Source organism: Colossoma macropomum, unplaced genomic scaffold, assembly GCF_904425465.1.
Source record: "Colossoma macropomum unplaced genomic scaffold, Colossoma_macropomum, whole genome shotgun sequence".
In the NCBI taxonomy this organism is placed as follows: domain Eukaryota; kingdom Metazoa; phylum Chordata; class Actinopteri; order Characiformes; family Serrasalmidae; genus Colossoma; species Colossoma macropomum.
The window spans coordinates 18431258-18453988 of record NW_023494797.1 but is presented as its reverse complement, the minus strand read 5'-3'; the positions used below and the strand labels follow the sequence as shown (position 1 = coordinate 18453988).

The 22731-nt window shown below is 39.5% G+C and overlaps 1 protein-coding gene across 2 annotated transcripts in view; it reads right to left on the bottom strand.

The window, feature by feature from the left end:
* cdh11 (cadherin 11, type 2, OB-cadherin (osteoblast)) overlaps positions 1 to 22731 on the bottom strand; it is a 127533-nt gene that overhangs the window by 3450 nt on the left and 101352 nt on the right. For both annotated transcript variants that reach the window (XM_036584464.1, XM_036584465.1), the window contains exons 7-10: positions 14356 to 14609; positions 12662 to 12798; positions 9097 to 9218; positions 7538 to 7655 (exon numbers count right to left, since the gene is read on the bottom strand). In XM_036584464.1, the coding sequence (XP_036440357.1) occupies positions 7538 to 7655; positions 9097 to 9218; positions 12662 to 12798; positions 14356 to 14609 (631 nt within the window). The remainder of the gene's footprint in view (positions 1 to 7537; positions 7656 to 9096; positions 9219 to 12661; positions 12799 to 14355; positions 14610 to 22731) is intronic.

Here is a 22731-nt window from a genome sequence, read left to right as displayed (position 1 = left end):
AGCTATTTTCATATTATGTGGAAAACTTGGAGATATGAGGTTTTCTTCTGACAACAGCGATACACTCATTATGTCTGTACAAACTTTAATTAGTCTCAAAGTTAGCTGGATTAAGACGTCAATAGGCTGGAAAAATATATTCTATGTAGACATTATTGGTGACTTTACTTTACTTACTAAATTCTATTTCTATTTTATTTGTATTGATTTTATTGTGTTTATTATGTAATTCTATGTTTTTATGTTGTTCAGTAGTTTAAATATTTCACTTGCATATAGTAAATTACAGTTTTACTGTGTTTACCTTTGCATTTATAAAAATTCTTGCCGCTGATTACAATTTAAATATTATGTCTTTTTTCATTCTTTCCTGTAAAATAGTATGGTTGAGCTGAGTGGGATGTTTTTATTATTATTATTATTATTATTATTAGTAGTAGTAGTAGTAGTAGTAGTAGTAATGTAGGCTTACAAACATGCTATGTTTATGAAATGTATGAATGTCTGAAAATATCTGAGTAATAATGAGTCTTCATGGGTTCTAAACAAAGTATATATAGAACCATGACGACTACTGAATTTGTTAAAAAGATGCAATTTCCACCAACTCCGACCTTTTTTTGTCCAATTTGGGAAATGTTTTGTAGGGAATTGCTGGGGGGATGTCATGTTTTTTTATTTTGTTGGCACTGCTTTCACTGACATAAGCTTTTGTATATATATATATATATATATATATATATATATATATATGTTGTATCTGATGGTTCTGGATGTCTGTCATCTGTATGTCTTCATTCAATTCAGTAAACAAAGGACTCTGCATACTTATCATTTTACATATGCCACTCTGACAGTACATACAACCTCCATTTGCATTCTCTCCACTCACTCTGTTTGTATGTATATTATATTTATACTTGCAATATCTATATTTTTTTTTTTTTGTTTACCGATGTACCGTCCACAGCATTGCTTACCATGGTTACTTTCCTGCACTTTATACCTAAATAATACTGTATTTTGCACTTCTGGTTAGACGCCAACTGCATTTCGTTGGCTCTGTACTCTGCCCAGTGACAATACAGTTCAATCTAATGTGATCTAAACAACAGAAAAAGAACCAAAAGTCATTTTTGACCATTTCTGCTGGTCTACTTGACACAAAATGTCCACACGGTCTAAAAAGCAGCTCCCATTTTCAAACAGCGCAAACGAAAACATTATGAGGTTCCAGAGTTACAAGATATTTTTTTATGACGAGACGAGATGCTCCGACAGCTGTGAGGTTCGGTCTGTGTGGGTTCAGAAGATATAAGAGCACCAGAGAGAGAACAGTGAGGTGAGAACAGGCCTGTATTAAATTCGTCTTTACTCTGACAGACATCTATCTGCTGTAACCAGAGCTGAGGAGAAGGTTGAGGTGGAGGTGGAGGTGGAGGTGGCTTTAGTGAAGGCTGGGGACGAGCTGGATCAGCTCCAGCACACACACAGCTCTCTGTGCGCAAGGTCACACTTGGAGCAGAGATGGAGTGACTTCATTTAGTCACCCCGTGGCTTCTGTAATTTTCTCCCTCTCTCCCTCTCTCCCTCTCCCTCTCTCTCCCTCTCTCTCTCTGGCATCACTGTCTTCAGGACTCTGCGGCATAAAGGCCTCTAATGACACACCTTCAGCACTTATGCGGCGTGACACCAAGCAAAGGCTGCCTCACTCTCACCTCCTCTTATAATGCTATATCATATTCTGACTGCAAGATTACCATGAGCAGTCACATCTGAACTGTGAGTGCTCCTCTGGGGCTCCACCTCTTACACAGCGCTGAAGGAGCCTTTTCAAGTCGCTCTCGGCAGTAAACAGCTCATACTGAGCACCGTGGCAGCAGCGGCGCTCTCAGAGCGGTTCCTGTGGAAGGACGTCTCTGAGTATACACACATGCCTAAACTGCATTTAGTCACCACTTTACTAGAAACATTTACCATGCAGCCAAATTCACTGGCCATTTTATCAGAAACACCTACTACATACATGCAGACATAAAGGTGTTTCCAAGAACGTGGCACAGTTACTGCAAGTACAACGTAGGTGTTTCCAGTAAAGTGTCCAGTTAGGGGAAGCACAAGATAGGTGTTTTCAGTAAAGTGGCCAGTCAACGTAAGTAAAAGGTAGGTGTTTCCAATAAAGTGGCCAGTGAGTGGACGTACAAGGTAGGTGTTTCCAATGTAGTGACCTCGTTAGGGGAAGCACAAGGTAGGTGTTTCCAATAAAGCGGCCAGTGAGTGGACGTACAAGGTAGGTGTTTCCGATGTAGTGACCTTGTTAGGGGAAGCACAAGGTAGGTGTTTCCAATAAAGTGGCCAGTGAGTGGATGTACAAGGTAGGTGTTTCCAATGTAGTGACCTTGTTAGGGGAAGCACAAGCTAGGTGTTTCCAATAACGTGGCCAGTGAGTGGACACACAAGGTAGGTGTTTCAAACAAAGTGGCCAGTTAGTGGAACCACAAGGTAGGTGTTTCCAATAAAGTGTCCAGTGAGTGGACATACAAGGTGAGTGTTTCTAATAAAGTGGCCTGTTGGCAGGAGTACGGAGTAGGTGTTCCCAATAAAGTGGTCAGTAAGTGTATGTATTCTGTGTCCAGTGTCTTCTGCTGGTGTAGCAGCTAAATTTTCCTTTGGTCATCATTAAATCACGTCTCTCTGTCTATAATCCATTAACATAAGCTCATAAACATACATTTTTCCTATTTTAAATGCAATCGAGATGGTCATTGCTGAGTGCGTATAATAAGGGGGTTGTATAATTTGAAGCTGGTTTTCATTAAGTTGCGATGATAAGGCGACGTTAGAGGTCCGCGCCGAGCTGGACGTAATGGAGGGAGAGATAAACGAGTGGGTGAAAACTCTTCAAATCTGTGTCCATTTGAAAGGCTCCTCTGGCCGATGATAAAGCCAGTCAATCTGAGCGGCCTAATCTGTCTCCCTCACACTGCTGGCTTTTGAAATGGCCCGGTGAAAAAAAGCGCTCATTTCCGCTCTCATTAAACCAGATCAAACAGAGGAGACACCACCATCTCTCTCTGTCTCTCTCTCTCTCTCTCTCTCCCTCTCTCTCTCTGAGAGTGGCCTTAAAGCCCTGCTGATCTGCTGGTGAATGAAGGTGTGTCGTGGTGAAGCTGTTCACAAGAGAAACTCCTGAATGGCTTCATGTTATTAAGAAAGACGTCATCTGATAGTCAGCCAGTGATTATGTGGAATTACAGGCGGCAGCTGTTGACCGTCTCTGTCACTGAGTCATAATTGAGACGGGGTCATTTCACACTCACTGAGGATTTTTTAAACACTCAACTACAACTCTGCTTCATTTACATGCACATAATATTGTGACATAGTGTTAATTAGACAATTGTATCACATCATGACTTCGGTAGTAAGACAGCATGTTTTCTGCTATGAAAATTCATAGAGGCCACTTCTACATTTATGAATATCATCGTTATTGTTGTTGTTAATATGACTGTTAGCCATCCACTTCGGTTGAGTCTGCTGAGCAATCAGAGGCTGTGTTCCTGAATTGTCAACCAATCAGAGTCTGTGCTCCTGACTTGTTGACCAATCAGAGACCGTTTTCCTGAGTCGTTCACCAATCAGAGCCTGCGTTCCTGAGTTGTGAACCAATCAGAGGCTGTGTTCCTGAGTTGTCGACCAATCAGAGATTGTGTTCCTGAATTGTCAACCAATCAGAGGCTGCATTCCTGAATTGTCAATCAATCAGAGGCTGTGTTCCTGATTTTCAACCAATCAGAGGCTGCGTTTCTGTGTCGTCGACCAGTCAGAGGCTGTGTTCCTGAGTTGCCCACCAAACAGAGGCTGTGTTCCTTATTTTAACAATTATACCTTTTTCAACCATCAATTTAGCAATATTGGTTTTTAAATCAATCATATAGAATTCCAAGCACCACAGAAGAGCTCGTCCTCACAGTCGTGTGTAAAGGCTGAGGCCATATTTTGAAGATAAAAACATGTTTTTCTGCAATTTCAACACAATAATCTATACATGACTATGAAATATATAAATTAAATGACATAAAGAAAATAAATGCCAAATAAATATAATAAAATATATAATGAAAGTTGTCCCCAGGAGTCGTGTCACTGGTGTTACTGCGTAACAAAAAATCTCTTATTTTGAAATAAAAATCTCACTGATGACATCACTCGACTTCCTTTTACCTGTTTTCTGAGGATCTATGAAGAAAAGCACATGGTGAGTCCACTGTGTCTTTCAGTTATCAGAGATTTTCTCATTGAGCTCATGATTTCATATGAAGCTTTTAGCTGAAGTCACTGGTGTGACCGACTTTATTCTGAGGTAACTGTGAAAAAATAGAATACAAATGGATTAAATTCCATATTTTAGTGGATATTCCATGATTGACAACATGTGGTTTGATGCTCTGTAGCAGCCATTCTGTAAAATGCATTGTTCATTAAAATGTCTCTGGTGTTCCTTTATTATGTGGAACACCAATGAGGATCAGTAACACCAGTGACTCCTATGGAGAGACAGAAAAGTGGACGTTTCTGTAGAATGACCCAGGGGGACATTATTTAATATCACTGTACGTATAAATAGATGACAAAGTTCTTCTTGTCTCTTCACAACTTCCAAAAGCTGCTGAGTTGTTTTATTCCTCTCTTTTAAAACTCTTTTCTGTCTGAGCTCCACTCAGTGTGCCATGTCACCCTTTAGTCCTGCGGCCAGAGTTTTCCGTCTCAGTGCCAGCGCAGCCTGGCACGGCCGGAGCTCCTCGCGCCTGCCCGCTCTGGCCCGGGCACAGCGGGCACCAGGCTGGGCCCAGGGGTCTGTGGCCGTGCCAGGCACTGAGCCCCTACAGCAGCTGGGGAGGAGAATCTCTGCCATGCGGCAGGGAAAGCGTGAGAGGAACAGCGCTAATCATCATGCTAGCATGCTAGCGTGGCCTCAGCCATGAACCCACAGCCTCTGATGTGATTAGAGAAAAACACGAGTGAATCCTGCTCTTTGTGCGATGTCCATAGATAAGACATCTTCATCTATATGAGGAGGAAAGAGTGTTTACACAATATCATAAAACGGATAGTCACGGTCCTAAAATCTGATTGGCTGAGCTGCGTTTGAAGCCGTTGTAAAATCCACGATATACACTCACCAATGACGGCCTCACAGTGACTGAATTGTCTATTAATATGCCACAACACAAAAAAAAACGCTTGTGCTGTTAGTGGATAATCTTTGACTCTCATGCTGCTCACATGGAGCACCGAGTGTACTGAAGTCAGAACCCTTTATTGTTTAAATTGAGAGGCTGACAACTTATGTTCTTAACTAAAACCAGGCTGGTCAGCGAGCTAACAGGCTAAAAGAGCCAACAGCCTAAACAGCTCCATCATTAATATCACAGACTTGAATTAAAGCACTTACAGTCTGATTTACTGTAAAACTGCAGTATAAAAGTCTAAAAATGTCACTTGAATGTTTTACACACTTCAGATGTTCGTGATTCAGTCAGAAGTCGCGTCAAACCCAGACTGAACCCCAAACGGCTCTGTACTCCCTAAACAGTGTTCTAGCTATGAAAGGTTAGAAATTCTAGCCTCTACAGCCAAACAGTGCCTCATGTATCGAGTGTGGATGAGTCTGAGTCCCAAATGACTGTTTATTAGCTGTATTTTGCTCTGTTGGGCTGCAGGATCCAGTATTTAAACTCCGACGTAGTGCACTATGTAGGGAGCAGGGAGCTGTTTGAGATTCAGCCCCAGTGTGAGAAGAGGGGCCGCTGGATTGGTGCTAAATAAGACTCACGGTGGTGATTTGGTGACCAGAAAGTACTTATAAAGTAAAAGTTTTTGCATTAAACAGTGCTGTGATATCATGACAAAACGTTTAAAAATTCATGAAATAACCGCAGTGAACAGTGATAGGCGAAACTACATTTCTTGGCGGAATACTTGTTTGTGTCGCTTATTATTATTAATTACTTAAATTATTTTCTGAAAAATTGTGTATTTTATCATATTTTATCTTGACTGCCGTTTTATAAAAGCAACAAGCCTCTTGAGGCCGTGCGTTACAGTGATTTTATCACAGGGAAGGGAGTTTCTGTTTCAGGTGGTGCCTAAAAACACCCTTCCCCGTGATACAATCACAGTATTGCACGGCCTCTCGTGGTTTATTGCTTTAACATAGTAGCTGGAGGGCTAAAACGTCCATATGTGATAGTCAGTAATGTCCACACAGTGCTGGTCAGAAGTCTTAGGCACCTAAGCACATTGTTTAGAACCATTTCTTATGGCACGAAAAGTGTTTTTGCTTGTAAAATCACCAAACATCATTAGAACCGATACAACAAGGGTTCTTTAGTGGAGAAGAAGGTTCTATATACAACCATGAACACTCAAAGAACCCTTTCCATGATTAAAAGGTTCTTCACATCGTGAAAGCGTTCTTCAGATTGATGGAGAATGTGCTGTAGATGGTTCTATATAGTAGTTTTTTGAAATGGGTTCTGTATAGCACCAAACAGGTTCTGCTACTGTAACAAGCTTGATATTGTAACAATAGAGGAATCTTCTTGGTGCTATACAGAACCCTTTTCACAAAGCTTCTGTACAGAACCAGGGTTCTGAAGAACGCTTTCATGCTGTGAAGAACCTTTTAATCGTGCAAAGGGTTCTTTGAAAATGTTTTTCATAGAACCATGAACACTCAAAGAACGCTTTGCACGATTAAAAGGTTCTTTGAGTGTTCATGGTTCTATAAAAAACATTTTCTTTACTAAAGAACCCTTAAAGAACCTATATAATCTATTATAACCATGACTGATGGGGGGATTACATTGAAATTACTGAAAATAATCACTACAATCACAAATTACAGCTATTTTATTAATATATATGCATTTTGGAATAGATTATTTACCATAAACACATACAGAAACTGTCATTGTGTTTTTTATAGGGCCCTTGGCTCATGGGGGCCCAAGCAGCTGCTTACCTTAGTCTAGGGAGAAGACCATTCCCGTCCAAAATGGTCATTTTATTGAGGACGAAAACGTTTTTAACTTTTAATGGAAGTTAATATAAGAGGTTTTATTCCAGGCAGCTTTGGAGCACTTTTAGTGGCCCATTCATCATCAAATGTCCACACAATGTGAAGGACAGCTGCTGAACTCAAACGATGCAGGAAAAGAAAAATATTAAATTATATTTTTAGTGTTTAAAGCCTCCTTAACACAGCGATGTTTAGTTTATGGATGGCATAATGGCTTTTTTCTATAAGAAGTGCACAGCAAATGTTGATCTAAGCAGACGACTGACATTGGCAGCATCTAAAACTCTCCAACTCTGGCTAAGCGAGCAAGAAAGTGCAGCTCATTTTAATTTTCTTGGAGGAACGCCCCTCAGAAATCTAATCTGGAAGGTTAGCGCCTCCATGCTGAGGCACTAACCTTCGCTGTCTACATTCAGGCTGGACGTGTACGTTATTTTGCGCTGGACTCACCTCTGTTGTCCTTCAGGGAGAAGTTGAGGTTGTTTGCCACCTTCGGGGCGAGGCTGAAGTGGAAGTGCTGGCGGTGGGCCATTTCATCCTTATCCACTGCACTCACCGTCTTTATGATCTGGGGAAGTGATCGGACCACGTCAGGTCAGAGGAAGTACATTTAAACTGCATTCGAACATTTAAAAGTTCGTATTTTTATTTATTTCCACTTATAAAATAACATTTGTGTGTTTTTTTGCGCCATAAAATGAACGAGGAATGTTTTTTTAAAATTCTTTAGTTTTTAAACAGGCTGAAACATGTAAACGAGATTTGTCCTGATTGGCTGCCCCGTACTGGGCCTCAAAAAGCAGCCCGGGCTGAAACACTCCTTATAACTTCAGTGTGAAGGGGCGGGGCTTAACTGCTGTTGGTGTAAATGTGCACAAAGGCATGCAAACGTTTGAACATTTCCAGTCAAACAGCAGGTTTTGTTGATTTTCTAAGCGAAAATTTGACCAGAGAAGCCCAAACAACCGTTAACAAGCTGGTTTTAGTGACATCACAAAAACAGTGATTTGAAAACAGGCTAAGGTTTGAAACTTTAACCAAGTTTACTTACTGCATCAAACTCTTTTATTTAAAAAAAAAATGAGTTAATAAAGTTTTTACACATTTATGGTCCTTAACTTCTTTAATTCCGTGGGACCACCGATGGTTCCAAAACACACTTCGTCATATTCTTTACTTCATAACTTTCATATTTTATAAGCTTCATTCTAAAGGTGGGGGTCGTATGAGAGCTGTAACTGTCTTCTTTCCAGTCAAATAGATGGGTGATGTAATTTTAAACCCTTATAATAAAAGAAGCTGAACTCACAATTGTTTTTTCTACTGAAAGTCGACCCATTTTTCCACAAATCTGGGCTATAAACTATAAACAGACGGCGTCTCTTCAGTGATCTGCTCTGTAAAACATTATTTTTATAAAAAAATACAAAGAGCGTCTACGATTTTTGGCTTTCAGCAGTAAACTGTAAGCATGTAGCAATATGTGTGATCATAAAACACATGTTCTGTTAATTTGAGGGAAACTGTTACAAAAAAAAAAAAACAGAAACAAAAACGTACAGTTATTTCATGCAGTTACTGAGTAATTTGCCTTTGGTCATGTAAATTCAGATGGACAAACCGAAATATACCTACGAGCATAAGAGGTAATCACTCTCAAATACAGCACAGGCAGCAGCCTAAAGCGAAAACTGGCTTAACTTGCAAGAAAGTGTGATGAAACAACGACCCAGAAGCACAGAATAAATTTACATCTACATCCTGAAAGATTTGGAGAAGTTTTGCTTTCTTTTAGAAGTGTTACTTTTCCACAGTAGAAGTGTGAACAAAAATAACTTCATTATTTCCGCTACAGAAGGAGAGTGAGGTGGAATATTTTTGTCCTACACACGACGCGACTTCATTTTTTTGCTTGTTTGTTTATTTATTTATTCTGCAGCTTTTATTCAGTGAACTGCCACCTTGCGTGTTTGTACTCAGGGATAGGATGTAAAGGTAAACAGGCTTACAGTGCCGGGGGTGACGTTTTCACACATTAGCACTTCCTCCTGAGTGGCGAACTCCGGCGCGTTGTCGTTTACGTCTTTCACTTTGATGTTGACGCGCACCTTTGCATCTTGGTGATGTCCGCCTGAAACGAGACAACAGAAATCAAAGGAGAGCCACAAACACAGCTGGGATACGAGTGGCGTAAATATATGACGAGTTTTTCCTTAACTTTTCTCCATTAACAACTTTTTTACTGTTTTTTTCATCATAGTAACACACACACACCTACACACACACATACACACCGGTTTTGGTAGATTTGTGAGGACTTCCATTGACTTCTGTATTAGTTTAGCAGAGCAACATTAACTTTAATCTCAGTAACCAAATGACATTTTTTCCAAAAAAGTGACATTTGTGGTGAAATAAGTTATTTGTTTATTTATTTATTTACTTATTTATTGTGAGAACCAGCAAAACATCCTCACTTTTGCAAAACAATCATGTTTTGCTATCATCGAGTGACAGAGCACATCACTGGCTGTCTATATATATTTCACTGTTGTCGGAAGAAAAACCTCGTATCTCCAAAATGGTAACCTTACAGAAAACACAAAAAACCTACTTTACTTTAATGTAAGTCAATGGAACGAGACTTTTTTCAAAGTCATTTGGGGTCGTTTCCTTTAGTCCATTCATCATGAAATTTACACACAATGTAAAGGGCAACAGACATTTTCAAATTATGTCAAAAACTGAAAAATGGCAAACATGAAGATATGATTGTGTGTATATATATATATATATATATATATATATATATATATGTGTGTGTGTGTGTGTGTGTGTATAATGCTAAACTCACAGAGTTTTAGGGGCTAATATATTTATCTATTGTTAACTCTTTTTCCCCCACAGTAATATCACCCATAAACCCTATAAGAATAGATACAGAAATAACATGTATTTCTAAGAGGGGGTGATGTCAGACATAGCTGAAGGAGGTGGGGGTCCTGAGGGGGTGGAGGAGCAGCAGATTTCAGGACTGTTTAATTGCTAACTGCTAAAAATAATTAAAATCAAAAGCATTTACTTAGTAATAAATTAAACAGTTTGAGGATGGTAAAGTGGGCTTGTTTTGTCTTATTTCCACTTAGAAAGTTAGTTAAATTAGTGGCGCATCCATCAACATCAACATGTCCTGAAATAATGAAATAATCTTGAACCTAATCAGTAAATCTATTTCTCATTCTGAGACGGCTGTAAGAACATTATAAGATTACTGAACTACATCTAGACTTTTAAGTAAAATTGTTCAAGATTCAAGAGTTTTATTATCATATGTACATCAGAAACAGGCAGTTACACTATACAATGAAATTCTTACTTTACTGTTCCTCCATTCACCAAATATACTCTTAGAAAAAAAATAGAAATATATAAAAAATATCTATGTTAAATACACAGAATAAGTAGAAATACACTAAAAACAATCGTAAAAAAGTAAAAACAGTACAGTTATATGTGCAAAGTTGAAAGAAAAATTAAAGTTCGTGTGCGTATGTGCAAGTATTATCTCACTATGTTGGCAGATGATTTTGGTTGTTCTAATATGATATATCTGCCAAAATAGTGATAATTTGGTACAGAGTAATGCAGAGATTAAGAAATCTGTAGTGAGATTTTTGAAATTAGAAGTAATAAGTAACATATTTCCATTGCAGTTTGAGAGAAATGATTACTAACTTGTAATGAATTACTTTTTTGAGTAATTACTCAACACTGTAGCTTTCTATACTAACACTGGGCCTCATTCATCAACCATTCTTAAGAAGAAATTTCGGTAACACTTTCTATGGATGTCACCTTTGTAAGCATCTATAAACACATTTATAACATGTTATAATGTATTCATAAGGCATTATAAACATGGTTATAAATATTTATAAAAAGAATTACACTGAATTACACTTTATAGCCATGTTTATTATACATTATGAATTGTTAATATAATGCATTATAAGTAGTGTTGATAACATGTTGTAATGTCAGTGCCAAAGAAGTCAGTCCCAGCTTGGAGAGCGTAAAGTAAAGACAAATGCCAAGCTAACGGTGGTGAACATTACCTTTCCCACATTGGGTAAAACACTGATGGCAGCTCTAGTTTAAACTCTGACATTTGAAGCCTGTAATGTGCTTTATTGTGAATGTTTTAGTGTTTCAGTAAATCCTTCAGTAAATACTTCAACTTGAAGCCTCACTCTGAACACTGGAGGAGGCTTTAGTACAGTACGCTTCACTTTACTTAGAGCGGACAAATACCACTTATGAGCTCTTATAATTTGTTATGATCAGTACTTATAATGTATTATGTTAACAATTCATAATGCATAATAAGCATGGCTATAATGTATAATGCATTTTTATAAATATTTATAGCTATGTTTATAATGCCTTATGAATGCATTATAACATGTTATGAATGTGTTTTTAGATGCTTACAAAGGTGACATTCATAGAAAGTGTTATCGAAATTTCATCTTAAAACCCATTTACACACTGACATTCACCAGTGTTTTCTTATTTGGGATTTGTTTTTAGGTAAGAACAGAATCTACACACTCAAGAGCACCCAGGTGTGGGAGGTGGGGGTCCTGATGGGGTGGAGGAGGAGCAGATTTCAGGACTTTTTAAGCGCTAACTGCTATTAATAATTAAAAACAAAAGCATTTAAAATTTAAAAATAAATTAAACAATTCGAGCACAATAAAGTGGGCTTGATTTTATATACACTTGTCAATAAAACATGTAATAAGACCAGTGGGGTCCAAACTTTTGCATACTGCTGTTTATGCTGCTTAAAATTTTAGGGGGGCAGTTACATTTAAACATATGCAGACTCTGTAATATAGAACACAGTGGGGGGTACAAAACTGTCAATTAAAAGTAAAAAGTAAAAGGGGGCGGGGCTTGTTTCCTGTGTTTAAGCAAGTTAAAACTATGCCTTTGAGAACTGAAGAAAGTCAAAACGTCGTCTAGGCTGGAGACGGAGCTACAAAAGGAGGCTTTTCATTTCTAAGCCCAGTATGAGCCCCGCTGTCTTTATCAAGGCGTGGAACGCAACGATATCATGTTTCCAGAGAAAAGCACAATCCGTTTTACAAAAGAGGCCATTTGATTCGCCGAAACTTGAGACATGAATTTTAGATGCGTCAAATTATCACAGAGGACAGAAGAGAACAAGAGGAACGTCTCAGACACACAAAAAAAATCAGAAAATCAGAAAGTCTGGATGCTAATGCGGCCCGCTCCCGCGGAGAATTGGGCGCTTGAGAAAGTAAATATAGTTTCTTTTTTTTTTTGAGGCGAGCTGCATTACCGGCTCAGAACTAAGGGAATGATTTGGCGGTTTGAAGAGGCAATCTGTGGACGTCTACCCTGAAATCATGCTCGGGCCCAGAGACGCCTTGACCACACGAGAGCGGGCGGAGCGAGGGATTGGGCCGCTTGGGAAGGGAAAGAATGAAAGGAACTCGGAGCTACTCTGTCATTAAGAAACCCCGAAGAAAGAAGAAAAAGTCCTACCGATCTCCGTAGCGCTGACGGAGATGTTGTGCCAAGCCTGACTTTCGCGGTCCAGAGGCCTTGTGGTCTTTATAGTGCCGTCCTCGGGGCTGATGGTGAAGAACTCCTCCAAGTCTGTGTAGCGAGGGATTAAATATCTACCAAAGAAAGAGAGCAGAGAAGAGATGAGCTCAGTTTAAGCCATAATTTGGCATAATTTTCCTCTCTTATGCCAGACGTATAATCAACCAAGGCATGTTTGGTGTCTGAAATTTGCTTCTTTAGAGCTACAGTGCTAATGTAAGTAACAGAAGCTAATAAAGACCAGCTAGAACCATGTTAACCACAAACGCTCAATTATCAATTATCAATCAGCTATAAACTCTTTAAGTTGTTAATTAATTTTAAATACACTAACACTGTGTGACACACTGTTATCCGCAAAAATGGCCAAATGTATGTTAACATATACTCATAAGAAAGATGGTTCTTCAAGGGTTCTAGTAAAGAAAATTGTTCGGTAACACTTTCTATGAATGTCACGTTTGTAAGCATCTATAAACACATTTATAACATATAATGCCTTCATATGGAATTATAAACATGATTATAAACATTTATAAAAATGAATTACACTTTATAGCCATGTTTATTATATATTATGAATTGTTAATATAATGTATTATAAATAGTGTTAATAACATGTTATAATGTCAGTGCCAAAGAAGTCAGTCCCAGCTTGGAGAGCGTAAAGTAAAGACAAATACCAAGCTAACGGTGGTGAACATTACCTTTCCCACATTGGGTAAAACACTGATGGCAGCTCTAGTTTAAACTCTGACATTTGAAGCCTGTAATGTGCTTTACTGTGAATGTTTTAGTGTTTCAGTAAATCCTTCAGTAAATACTTCAACTTGAAGCCTCACTCTGAACACTGGAGGAGGCTTTAGTACAGTACGCTTCACTTTACTTAGAGTGGACAAACACGACTTATGAGCTCTTATAATTTGTTATGAACAGTACTTATAATGTATTATGTTAACAATTCATAATGCATAATAAGCATGGCTATAACGTATAATGCATTTTAATAAATATTTATAGTCATGTTTATAATGTCTTATGAATGCATTATAACATGTTATGAATGTGTTTATAGATGCTTACAAAGGTGACATTCATAGAAAGTGTTACCAATTGTTCTATAGAGAACCATGAACACTCAAAGAACCCTCTGCATGATTAAAGGGGTCTTTGTAGCATGAAATGGTTCTTCAGATTGATGAAGAATGTGCTGTGGATGGTTCTATTTAGAACCCTTTTCAAAAAGGAAGATGTTAATAGTGAGTTTGTGCTGCAGTAACAGCCCCTACTCTTCTGCGAAGGCTTCTGCATGTTGGAACATTGCTGTGAGAATTTGATTGAGCATTAGTGAGGTCAGGTACTGATGTTGGATGGTCAGTTCTGGATCACTAACTCATCGCAAAGGTATTGGATGGAGCTCCATCACTCCAGAGAACACAGTTCCACTGCTCCACAGCCCAATGCTGGGGGGCTTTATGCCCCTCTAGCCCACACTTTGTATTGGATATGGTGACCTTAGCTTTTCCTCAGCTGTCTACATACTTTTGGACATATAGTATATATTGTAAGCTGTATAGCACATCATATATAATAATACAGCTGCAGTATGGTATTTTCTCCAGTGCTCTTACCTGATGGGGTTGTTGGCGATGTCCGTGTCCCTGGCATGAACGCGGCCCACCAGTGTCCCCCCTGGAGCATTCTCCTCTACCTCAAAGGTGTAGCTGGAGGCCATGAAGCTCGGCGGCTCGTCTGCGTCCTCCACAGCGATCTTCACTATCGTGGTGTCTTTGTACGGCCCCCAGCTGATGAAGCGCGGGTCGACGTACGGATTAGTGGCCTCGACCTTCAGCGTGTACGAGCGCTTGGTTTCAAAGTCCACAGGCTGTAAAGTAACACAAATCACGAGTCACAAAGCGTTTCCAGTCATCCGTTTTTGCCCTTTGATGCAATCAATCACAATGCCATCTTGATGTAATTACTGATGGATTATTGTTTATGTGTGGAAACGTGTCAAACATGTCAATGGGTCAGACCGGAGCCGCCGCCGAATTACAGGCTCTCAGGATATGAACTGTAAACAGTGCTGGCCTCATGAATAAAAAGATTAGCAATTAATCAATGCTGAGTACAGTTACTCACACGCACACTGCACATTAATACACAGTCAGAACCCTGTTTACCTAGACAGAGGATAGAGGGCGCTGTTGTAAAAGATACGGGAGCTGAAGCTGGATACATATACATGGGATCATTACACTGAACAGAGCTACAAAGAAGAAGAACAAGAATAGGAAAAGAAGAAGAAAAAAAAGAAAGAAGAGAAAGAGGAAGAATAAGAAGAACAAGAAGAGGAAGAACAGGTGAAGAAGAAGAAGAAGAAGAAGAAGAAGAAGAAGAAGAAGCAGAAGAAGAAAAAGAGAAGAATAAGCATAATATTAATAAGAAAGAACAGTAGAAGAATGAGAAAAAAGTATGAGAAGAAGAAGAGAAAAAGAAGAAAAAATAAGAAATAATAATAATAATAATAATAATAAGAAGAAGAAGAAGAAGAAGAAGAAGAAATATGAGAAGAAAGAGAATGAGAAAAAGAGAAGGAGAAGAAGAAAAAGAAAGAAAAGAAGAAAAAGAAGGAAAGGAAGAAGAAGAAGAGGAAGAAGAATGGAGGGATAACAGAGAAAGAAGAAGAAAAATAAGAAAAAGAAGGAGAGGAAGAAGAAGAAGAGGAAGAACAGAGGAAGAACAGACAAAGAAGAAAAAGAAGAAGAAGAAGAAGGAGAAGAAGAAGAAGAAGAGGAAGAACAGAGGAATAAGACAAAGAAGAAAAAGAAAAAGAAGAAGAGGAAGAATGGAGGGATAACAGAGAAGGAAGAAGAAAAATAAGAAAAAGCAGGAGATGAAGAAGATGATGATGTTGTTGATGATGATGATGATGAAGAAGAAGAAAAGGAAGAAGAAGAAGAGGAAGAATGGAGGGGTAACAGAAAAAGAAGAAGAAAAATAAGAAAAAGAAGGAGAGGAAGAAGACGAAGAGGAAGAACAGAGGAATAACAGACAAAGAAGAAGAAGGAGAAGAAAAAGAAGAAAAAGAAGAAGAAAAAGAAGGAGATGAAGAAGAAGAGGAAGAAAGAAGAAGAAGAAGAAAAAATCAGAAAAATAATAAGAAGAGGAAGAACAGAGGAATAACAGACAAAGAAGAAGGAGAGGAAGACGATGTTGATGATGATGAAGAAAAGGAGAATGATGTTGATGATGATGATGATGATGATGAAGATGAAGATGATGGTGATGAAGATGATGATGATGATGATGATGAGGAAGATAAAAGCCTATAAACTAATCCAAACACACAGACTGACCATACAGGAATATTTACTGTCTTCTGTCAACACAGTTTGATCTATAAAGGTCTGGAATACGTTTCCAATATATCACATTATCATATGTAATCAATCTGTTCCATAACGTTAATATACTGGAAGGTATTTCTAATATATTATATGTTATATAGACCGAATATTTTGTAATATGTTTTCAATGCATTTCAGAATGTAAACATACATGCCCACGTTTGTTTTTATACCTCGTCAGGACGTGAGGTCATACGTCCCATACGCGCTATATAAATATATCATATATATGAGTATCTGTGTTTAATAATGCTGTGCCGTGCTGTGCGTGTAAGCGTCTCTACACAATAACAGGTATAAGAGACGTGCGGCTGCCCTGACTCTGCACTGATCAGTGTGAAGTTATTTTCTTCTCATCTTCATTTTCTTTTTTCCTCTTTTCTGTTTATTGATTTATTTATTTATTAATGTATTTCTTCTTTGTTGAATCTCTTTAATGAAGCTGCCAGTGTTGGAATCAGCCATGACCCATTTCTCTCCTCCAACAGGTTAGAACCTCCTCACAGCACGCAGAGGTCTCTCTCTCTCTCTCTCTCTCTCTCTCTCTCTCTCTCTCTCTCATTTTCCTGCCTTCTCTTTTTTCTTACCTGGTTATTTTTTCTTTCTTTTCAATTCCTCCCTTTCTTTCTTTCTTTCTTTCTTTCTTTCTTTCTTTCTTTCTCTCTCTCTCTCTCTCTCTCTCTCTCTCTCTCTCTCTCTCTTTCTCTCCTTCCTCTTTTCCCCATTCTATTTTCCTAACTCTTTTTCTCTCTCTTTTCTCTCTCTCATTTTCCTGCCTTTTCCTGCTCTTTTTTCTTACTTGCTTTTTTTTCTTTCTTTTCAATTCCTCCCTTTCTTTCTTTCTTTATTTCTTTCTTTCTTTCTTTCACTCTTATTTCTCTCTCTTCCTCTCTCTCTCTTTCATCTCTCCTTCTCTCACATCTTTCTCTCTCTCTCTCCCCCTCTCTTTCTCCCCCCATCTCACATCTTTGCCTCTCTCTTTCTCTCTCTGTGTTTTTCCCTTTGCTTTTTTCTCACCTGTTTTGTCTTTCTTTTCTCTCTCTCTTTGTCATTTCTATTCCTCCCTCTCTTTCTTTCTTTTTTCTCTGTCACTATCTTACTTTTTCTCTCTTTCTTTGCTCTCTATCTGCATTTTCTGCTTCAATCTAATTTCTCTCTTTCTCTCTCTCTGTCTTATGTATTTCTCATGTCTTTCCCTGTCTCTCTCTTTTTCACATCTCCCTCTCTCAAATCTTTGTCTCTCTCTGTCTCTCTCTGTCTCACTCTCTCTCTCTCTCTCTCTCTCTCTCTCTCTCTCTCTCTCTCTTTCTCTCTCTCTCCAATCCTTTATTTTGGCACCTAATAACTTGCCGGCTGAACCTAATCAGCTGCAGATAATATTCACAATAACGCTGGGCCTCTCCTTAATATTCAGCGCGCGCCGTCTGCCCGCAGTTGAAACAGAATAGTTGATTAAAACTGCGGCAATTCCGTCAGTAATTTCGACTTTAATTTTCAACATGCTTTGAAGAGCAAAAGGTGATGATTTCCCGAGAGGTGTATCAGCGAGGCATTATGTTATTGAGCGAAGCAGCGGCGCATCAAACTGATTGTTTGGCGGTTGGAAAAAAAGGCCCATTGTCTGATTCTCCAGAAAAAAAAATAAATAAAAAAATAAAAACCCTCGCTGGCCTCGGCCTGGACAGGCTGAGCACACCACAGTGCACTGGTGGGACGATGGCATGATGAGTTTACACAAATGATGCTCAGCTCCATCTAAACCAGGAGTCACCAACATGCGGCTCTTTTACTGCCCTGTTGTGGCTCCACAGCTGAATTAGGTTTGTAGATGAAAATAAAATAATCCTCCTTTCCAGTAAAATAAAGCTCTGCTGATCGTTCAACACAGTTTAACAATAAATGGTCTTAAACTCTGGAGTTAATGTAGAACTGCTGATTCACCCTTTAACCCTGAAGATCAGCGCAGACTGCTGGTCACCATAGCAACACAGACAACAATCTCGCCTAGCTAGTAGCTAACAAAACGGCAAAGAGAGGGATTTAAGATGAACATCGATAATTTAGAGACAAATGGACTTATTTGTGTTTATAATCACTCCAGCTGGTTTCCTGATACGTTTAATCTGCAGTTAGAAACTGACAAACACTAAAAAGTCATGAAGCTGAAGTTTCTCATTCGCCAGCTTCTCATTCAAATTGTCCTGTTCCACCTTAAATGGTGCAGCAGTTACATTCTGGCGCCTCAGGCACCGTTTAAGGTGGAACGGGAAAATTCGAACAAGAAGCTGGCGAATGAGAAGCGACTTCAGCCTCGTAAAAAGTCAAACATTGAGAGACATTTTATAAAAACCTATTCTATATTTGAGCAAAAGTTTCCTGCTGGAGATGTGAGAAAAGCAGCTATAGCTGAGCTAAAGATTAAAGCAGAGCAAAATAAGTCTGTGTTTTTGTGTATATTATATATTTTAGTGTATACTAGTACATCAGCACACACTGAGACATATTTACAGCCAAGATGGTAAAATGAGCATAAAATGTTGTGGCTCCCAAATTGGTTTGAAAAGGACAAAATGGCTCTTCTTAACGTTTGTGTTGCCGAGCCCTTTGCTAACCCAGCAAAAACTCTAAAAAGCCAATATCAAAGAACAAAACTAATATTGTATCACTTACTAGTCAACAATAAATTGAAAAATTAAAAATATAAAACACTTTCAGAGCAACACTGAAACCAAATACATGCTTGATGAAATGAAGGATTTAAAAAGTTCTAGATGATGTATGGTTATATTTTTCAGGTAAAGTAGCGCAACATTAAAAAAAAAAATAAAAAAAAATAAAGCTGCGGCATGAAGTATGAGTTTATTGGCTGGTTGTAACGCAGAAATCTGATTATTGTCTGACTCATGTAGACCTGGAGTTTCCCCATTATCTGATTACTCAAGAGCATGTAAACACATTCATTGTATCTTTAGGGGTTCCTCCGGCTATACACAGGTTATATATAGCCAGATGAATTTGTACTATATGGATGATTCTGCTGAATTGGTTCAAAGTCAAAGCTGAACACACATTTGAACTTTGGCTTTAGACTAAAATCCTGATTGTGGGTATATGTAGCCTTGCTAACAGTACATACCCTCACTTTTCTCACAAGATTGCGCAATCAAAAGCTATTTCTTGGCCTCTTCTGGCTGCAGTTTTTGGGAAAACTATAAAACATCCCCACAATCACAAAATATTCACATTTTTATCATCACTGTGCCTCACGAGGAGCCAAATACACACACACACACACACACACACACACACACTGTCCCCTGACATTTCTCCTGAGTGTTGAGCCATTATTTCCTCACGCTTCAATTTTTCACCTTCCTCACAGCGCCGATTCCATTATCCAGAACTCGTAGCGGTTATGATCATTGTTGTGTCTGTGTGTTATGGTAATGACGGAGGAAGGAGAGCCATGCAGGCCCGTCTGATCCCACTCAGGCTCCGACAAGCGGAAAGACACACCGGTTACGCCGTCATTTACAGCATTTCAACCAGCATCATCCTGACAGGCCCCTCGCTAACAAACAGGAACGCCAGTAATCATGCTGGGTTCTCTTGGACGGACGCGGACGTCACGCTGCTGAGGGACCAAATTACCTGTCACATTTAAATGCTGAGCTACACCTTATTTATTTATTTATTTATTTACTTACTTGTTTATTTCATATATATATATATATATATATATAGAGAGAGAGAGAGAGAGAGAGAGAGAGAGGAGGGAAGAAATTTGTTGCCACAAGTTAGTTTGTGAAATTTCTTCCCTCCTAGATATTCACGATCAGCTGTGAGTGTATTATTGAAGAGTGGAAGTGTTTAGGAACCACAGCAACTCAGACAGGAAGTGTTAGACCATGTAAAGTTACAGAGCGGGTGTCCGAGTGCTGAGGAGCATAAAGCATAAAAGTCTCCAACGCTCTGCTGATCAATAACTGCAGAGTTCAAACCTCCTCTGGCATCAACATCAGCACAGAAACTGAGCAGGAGCTTCATGGCAGGGTTTCCATGGCTGAGCAGCTGCACACAGCCTAACATCACCAAGCACAATGCCGAGCGTCGGATGGAGTGGAGTAAAGCGCGGCCGCTGGACTCTGGAGCAGCGGAAACGTATTCTGTGGAGTGACCAATCACACTTCTCTACCTGTCAGTCTGATGGACGAGTCTGGGTTTGGCGAATGCTAGGAGAACGTTACCTGCCTGACTGCACTGTGCCAGCTGTAAAGTTTGGTGGAGGAGGGATGATGATATGGGGCTGTTTTTCAGGGGTTGATCTAGAACCCTTAGGTCCAGTAATAACAATACCAAGGTGTTTCTAATAAAATGGCCAGTTAGTGTTCGTACAAGGTAGGTGTTTCTAATAAAGTGGCCAGTGAGTGGAAGTACAAGATGGGTGCTTCTAATAAACCGGCCAGTTAGTCGAAGTACAAGGTAGGTGTTTCTAATAAACTGGACAATTAGTGGACGTACAAGGTAGGTGTGGTAACTTGCTTTAGATTATCGCTTTACTGCATCACAATTTATTTGAGTAAATCTCATGAGGTTTGTAGTCTGTTATGCTCTTCGAGTGTCACGTGTTGCTCTAGCCCTTCATCAGTGGTCAGTTTCTGACCACAGAGCTGGATATTTTTGGGTGCTGGACGACTCTCAACCCAGCACCTCCCACACTGCCATGTCATTACCATGAAGACAGCATGTAATTTAACCTCGGTAGGCCTGAGCTGTATTTGTTTACAGAGCCCTGGGCTCCTAGGGGCCCTCAGTGGTTCTGATAAATGTGTACAGTCCAGCAGGGGGCAGTGTTGAGGCCAAATGTGAAGCCTGGGAGGCACTGGGATGATTTCTGGCTCAGAAGAAGCAGCACTGGCTGACCTGACGATGATGTGTAACTGGCTGCATAATCCAGCGCCCCACAGCAGGCCGAGAGAGAGAGAGAGGAGAGAGAGAGAGAGAGAGAGAGAGAGAGAGAGACCATGAAAGTCAAAACTCATCCCAGACATAATAATACAGCAGAGCGAGTCACTGCAATCACACAGTGGAACGGGGAGAAAATCTCTATAAGATCCCTACTGAGCATCTCTCTCTCTCTCTCTCTCTCTCTCTCTCTCTCTCTCTCTCTCTCCTTTTTTTCCTTTGCTGCGTCGCTCTCTCCCTCTTTTCTCATTTACTCTTTCCTTTGTTATGTCTCTCTCTCTTTTTCCTCTTTCTCTCTCTCTCTCTCTTCTTCTTTGCTCACTTTCTCTCTTTCCTTTGCTGTGGATAATTCTCTCTCTCTCGCTCTCTCTCTCCCTCTGTCCATCTCTCTTTTTCCTTTGCTGTGGCACTCTCTCCTTTCTCCTTTTCTCTTTCACCCAGTCTCTGTCCTCTTTTACTCTTTCCTTTGTTATCTCTCTGTATCTCTCTTCTTTTTGTTCTTCGCTCACTTTCTGTCTTACCTTTCCTTTGGACTATTCTCTCTCTCTCTCTCTCTCTCTCTCTCTCTCTCTCTCTCTCTCTCTCCATCTCGTTTTCCTTTGCTGTGTCACTCTCTCCTCCTTTTGTCTTGCACTCAGCCTCTTTCTTGCTCCTTTGCTCATTTATTCTTTCCTTTCTCTCTCTCTCTGTCTTCTTTTTCTTTTTTGTTTCTCTTTGCTCACTTTCTCTCTCCTTTTCTTTCCTTTTTCCTTTGCTGTGGATTCTCTCCCCCCCCTATCTCTGTCTCTCTTTCTCTCCCTCTCTCCACACTCTCACCTGTACACAAACAAATTCTGTAAACAAACAAACACAAATACAAACAGCCGTCCAAGAGAGACAATTTCAGAGGAATACAAACACACAGTTGCTCAATATTAACCTTTCATAGACAAACACAGTACAGACCCCCTTCCTGTCTCTCTCTCTCTCTCTCTCTCTCTCTCTCTCTCTCTCTCTGGGTCAGATCCTGCTGAGAGCCACAGTTCCTGCTCATGTTTTATTGACATATTTCACAGTAACACACTGATTGTCATGTGTTCTGTTTTTTAGCATAATGTGAGTATTTACAGTATTTAAATCATTGGAAAATCCACTCATATCCCTTTTCCTTTAATATAATTTCTAATTTGATTTTCCCTTTTAAATCTATTGTTTTAATCATGTTTTTATTTCTATTCTTGTTTACTGTTTTTTTAAACAACTCTGTATTTTCTCATTTGTAAAGAATGACAGCAGCTTATGAAAGGTGCTATATAAACAAAGTTACCTCACCTTTCCTTTAGCCATGCTACTTTCACTAGCACTGTGGGCTTCATTAGCTAGCTAGCATGCCCTTTCGGTGTGTAGCTGATGACTGGTCTCGGTCAGGGGTCCGGCATTGCGGCCTTGACCCTCTCAAATTAAAGGCAGCACACAGAAATGTTACGAGGCCTTACAGTACAGGATGAGCCCAAAGCACCGCCCTTTTTTCCACCATAAACAAATAAAAGACCGCTGGAGCTCCTTTTTGATCATAGCCGATCTTCAGCAGCCACTATCCCTGTGAAATGTTTATACGGCTGCATGCTGGCATTGGTCAGTTCTGAGCCAATA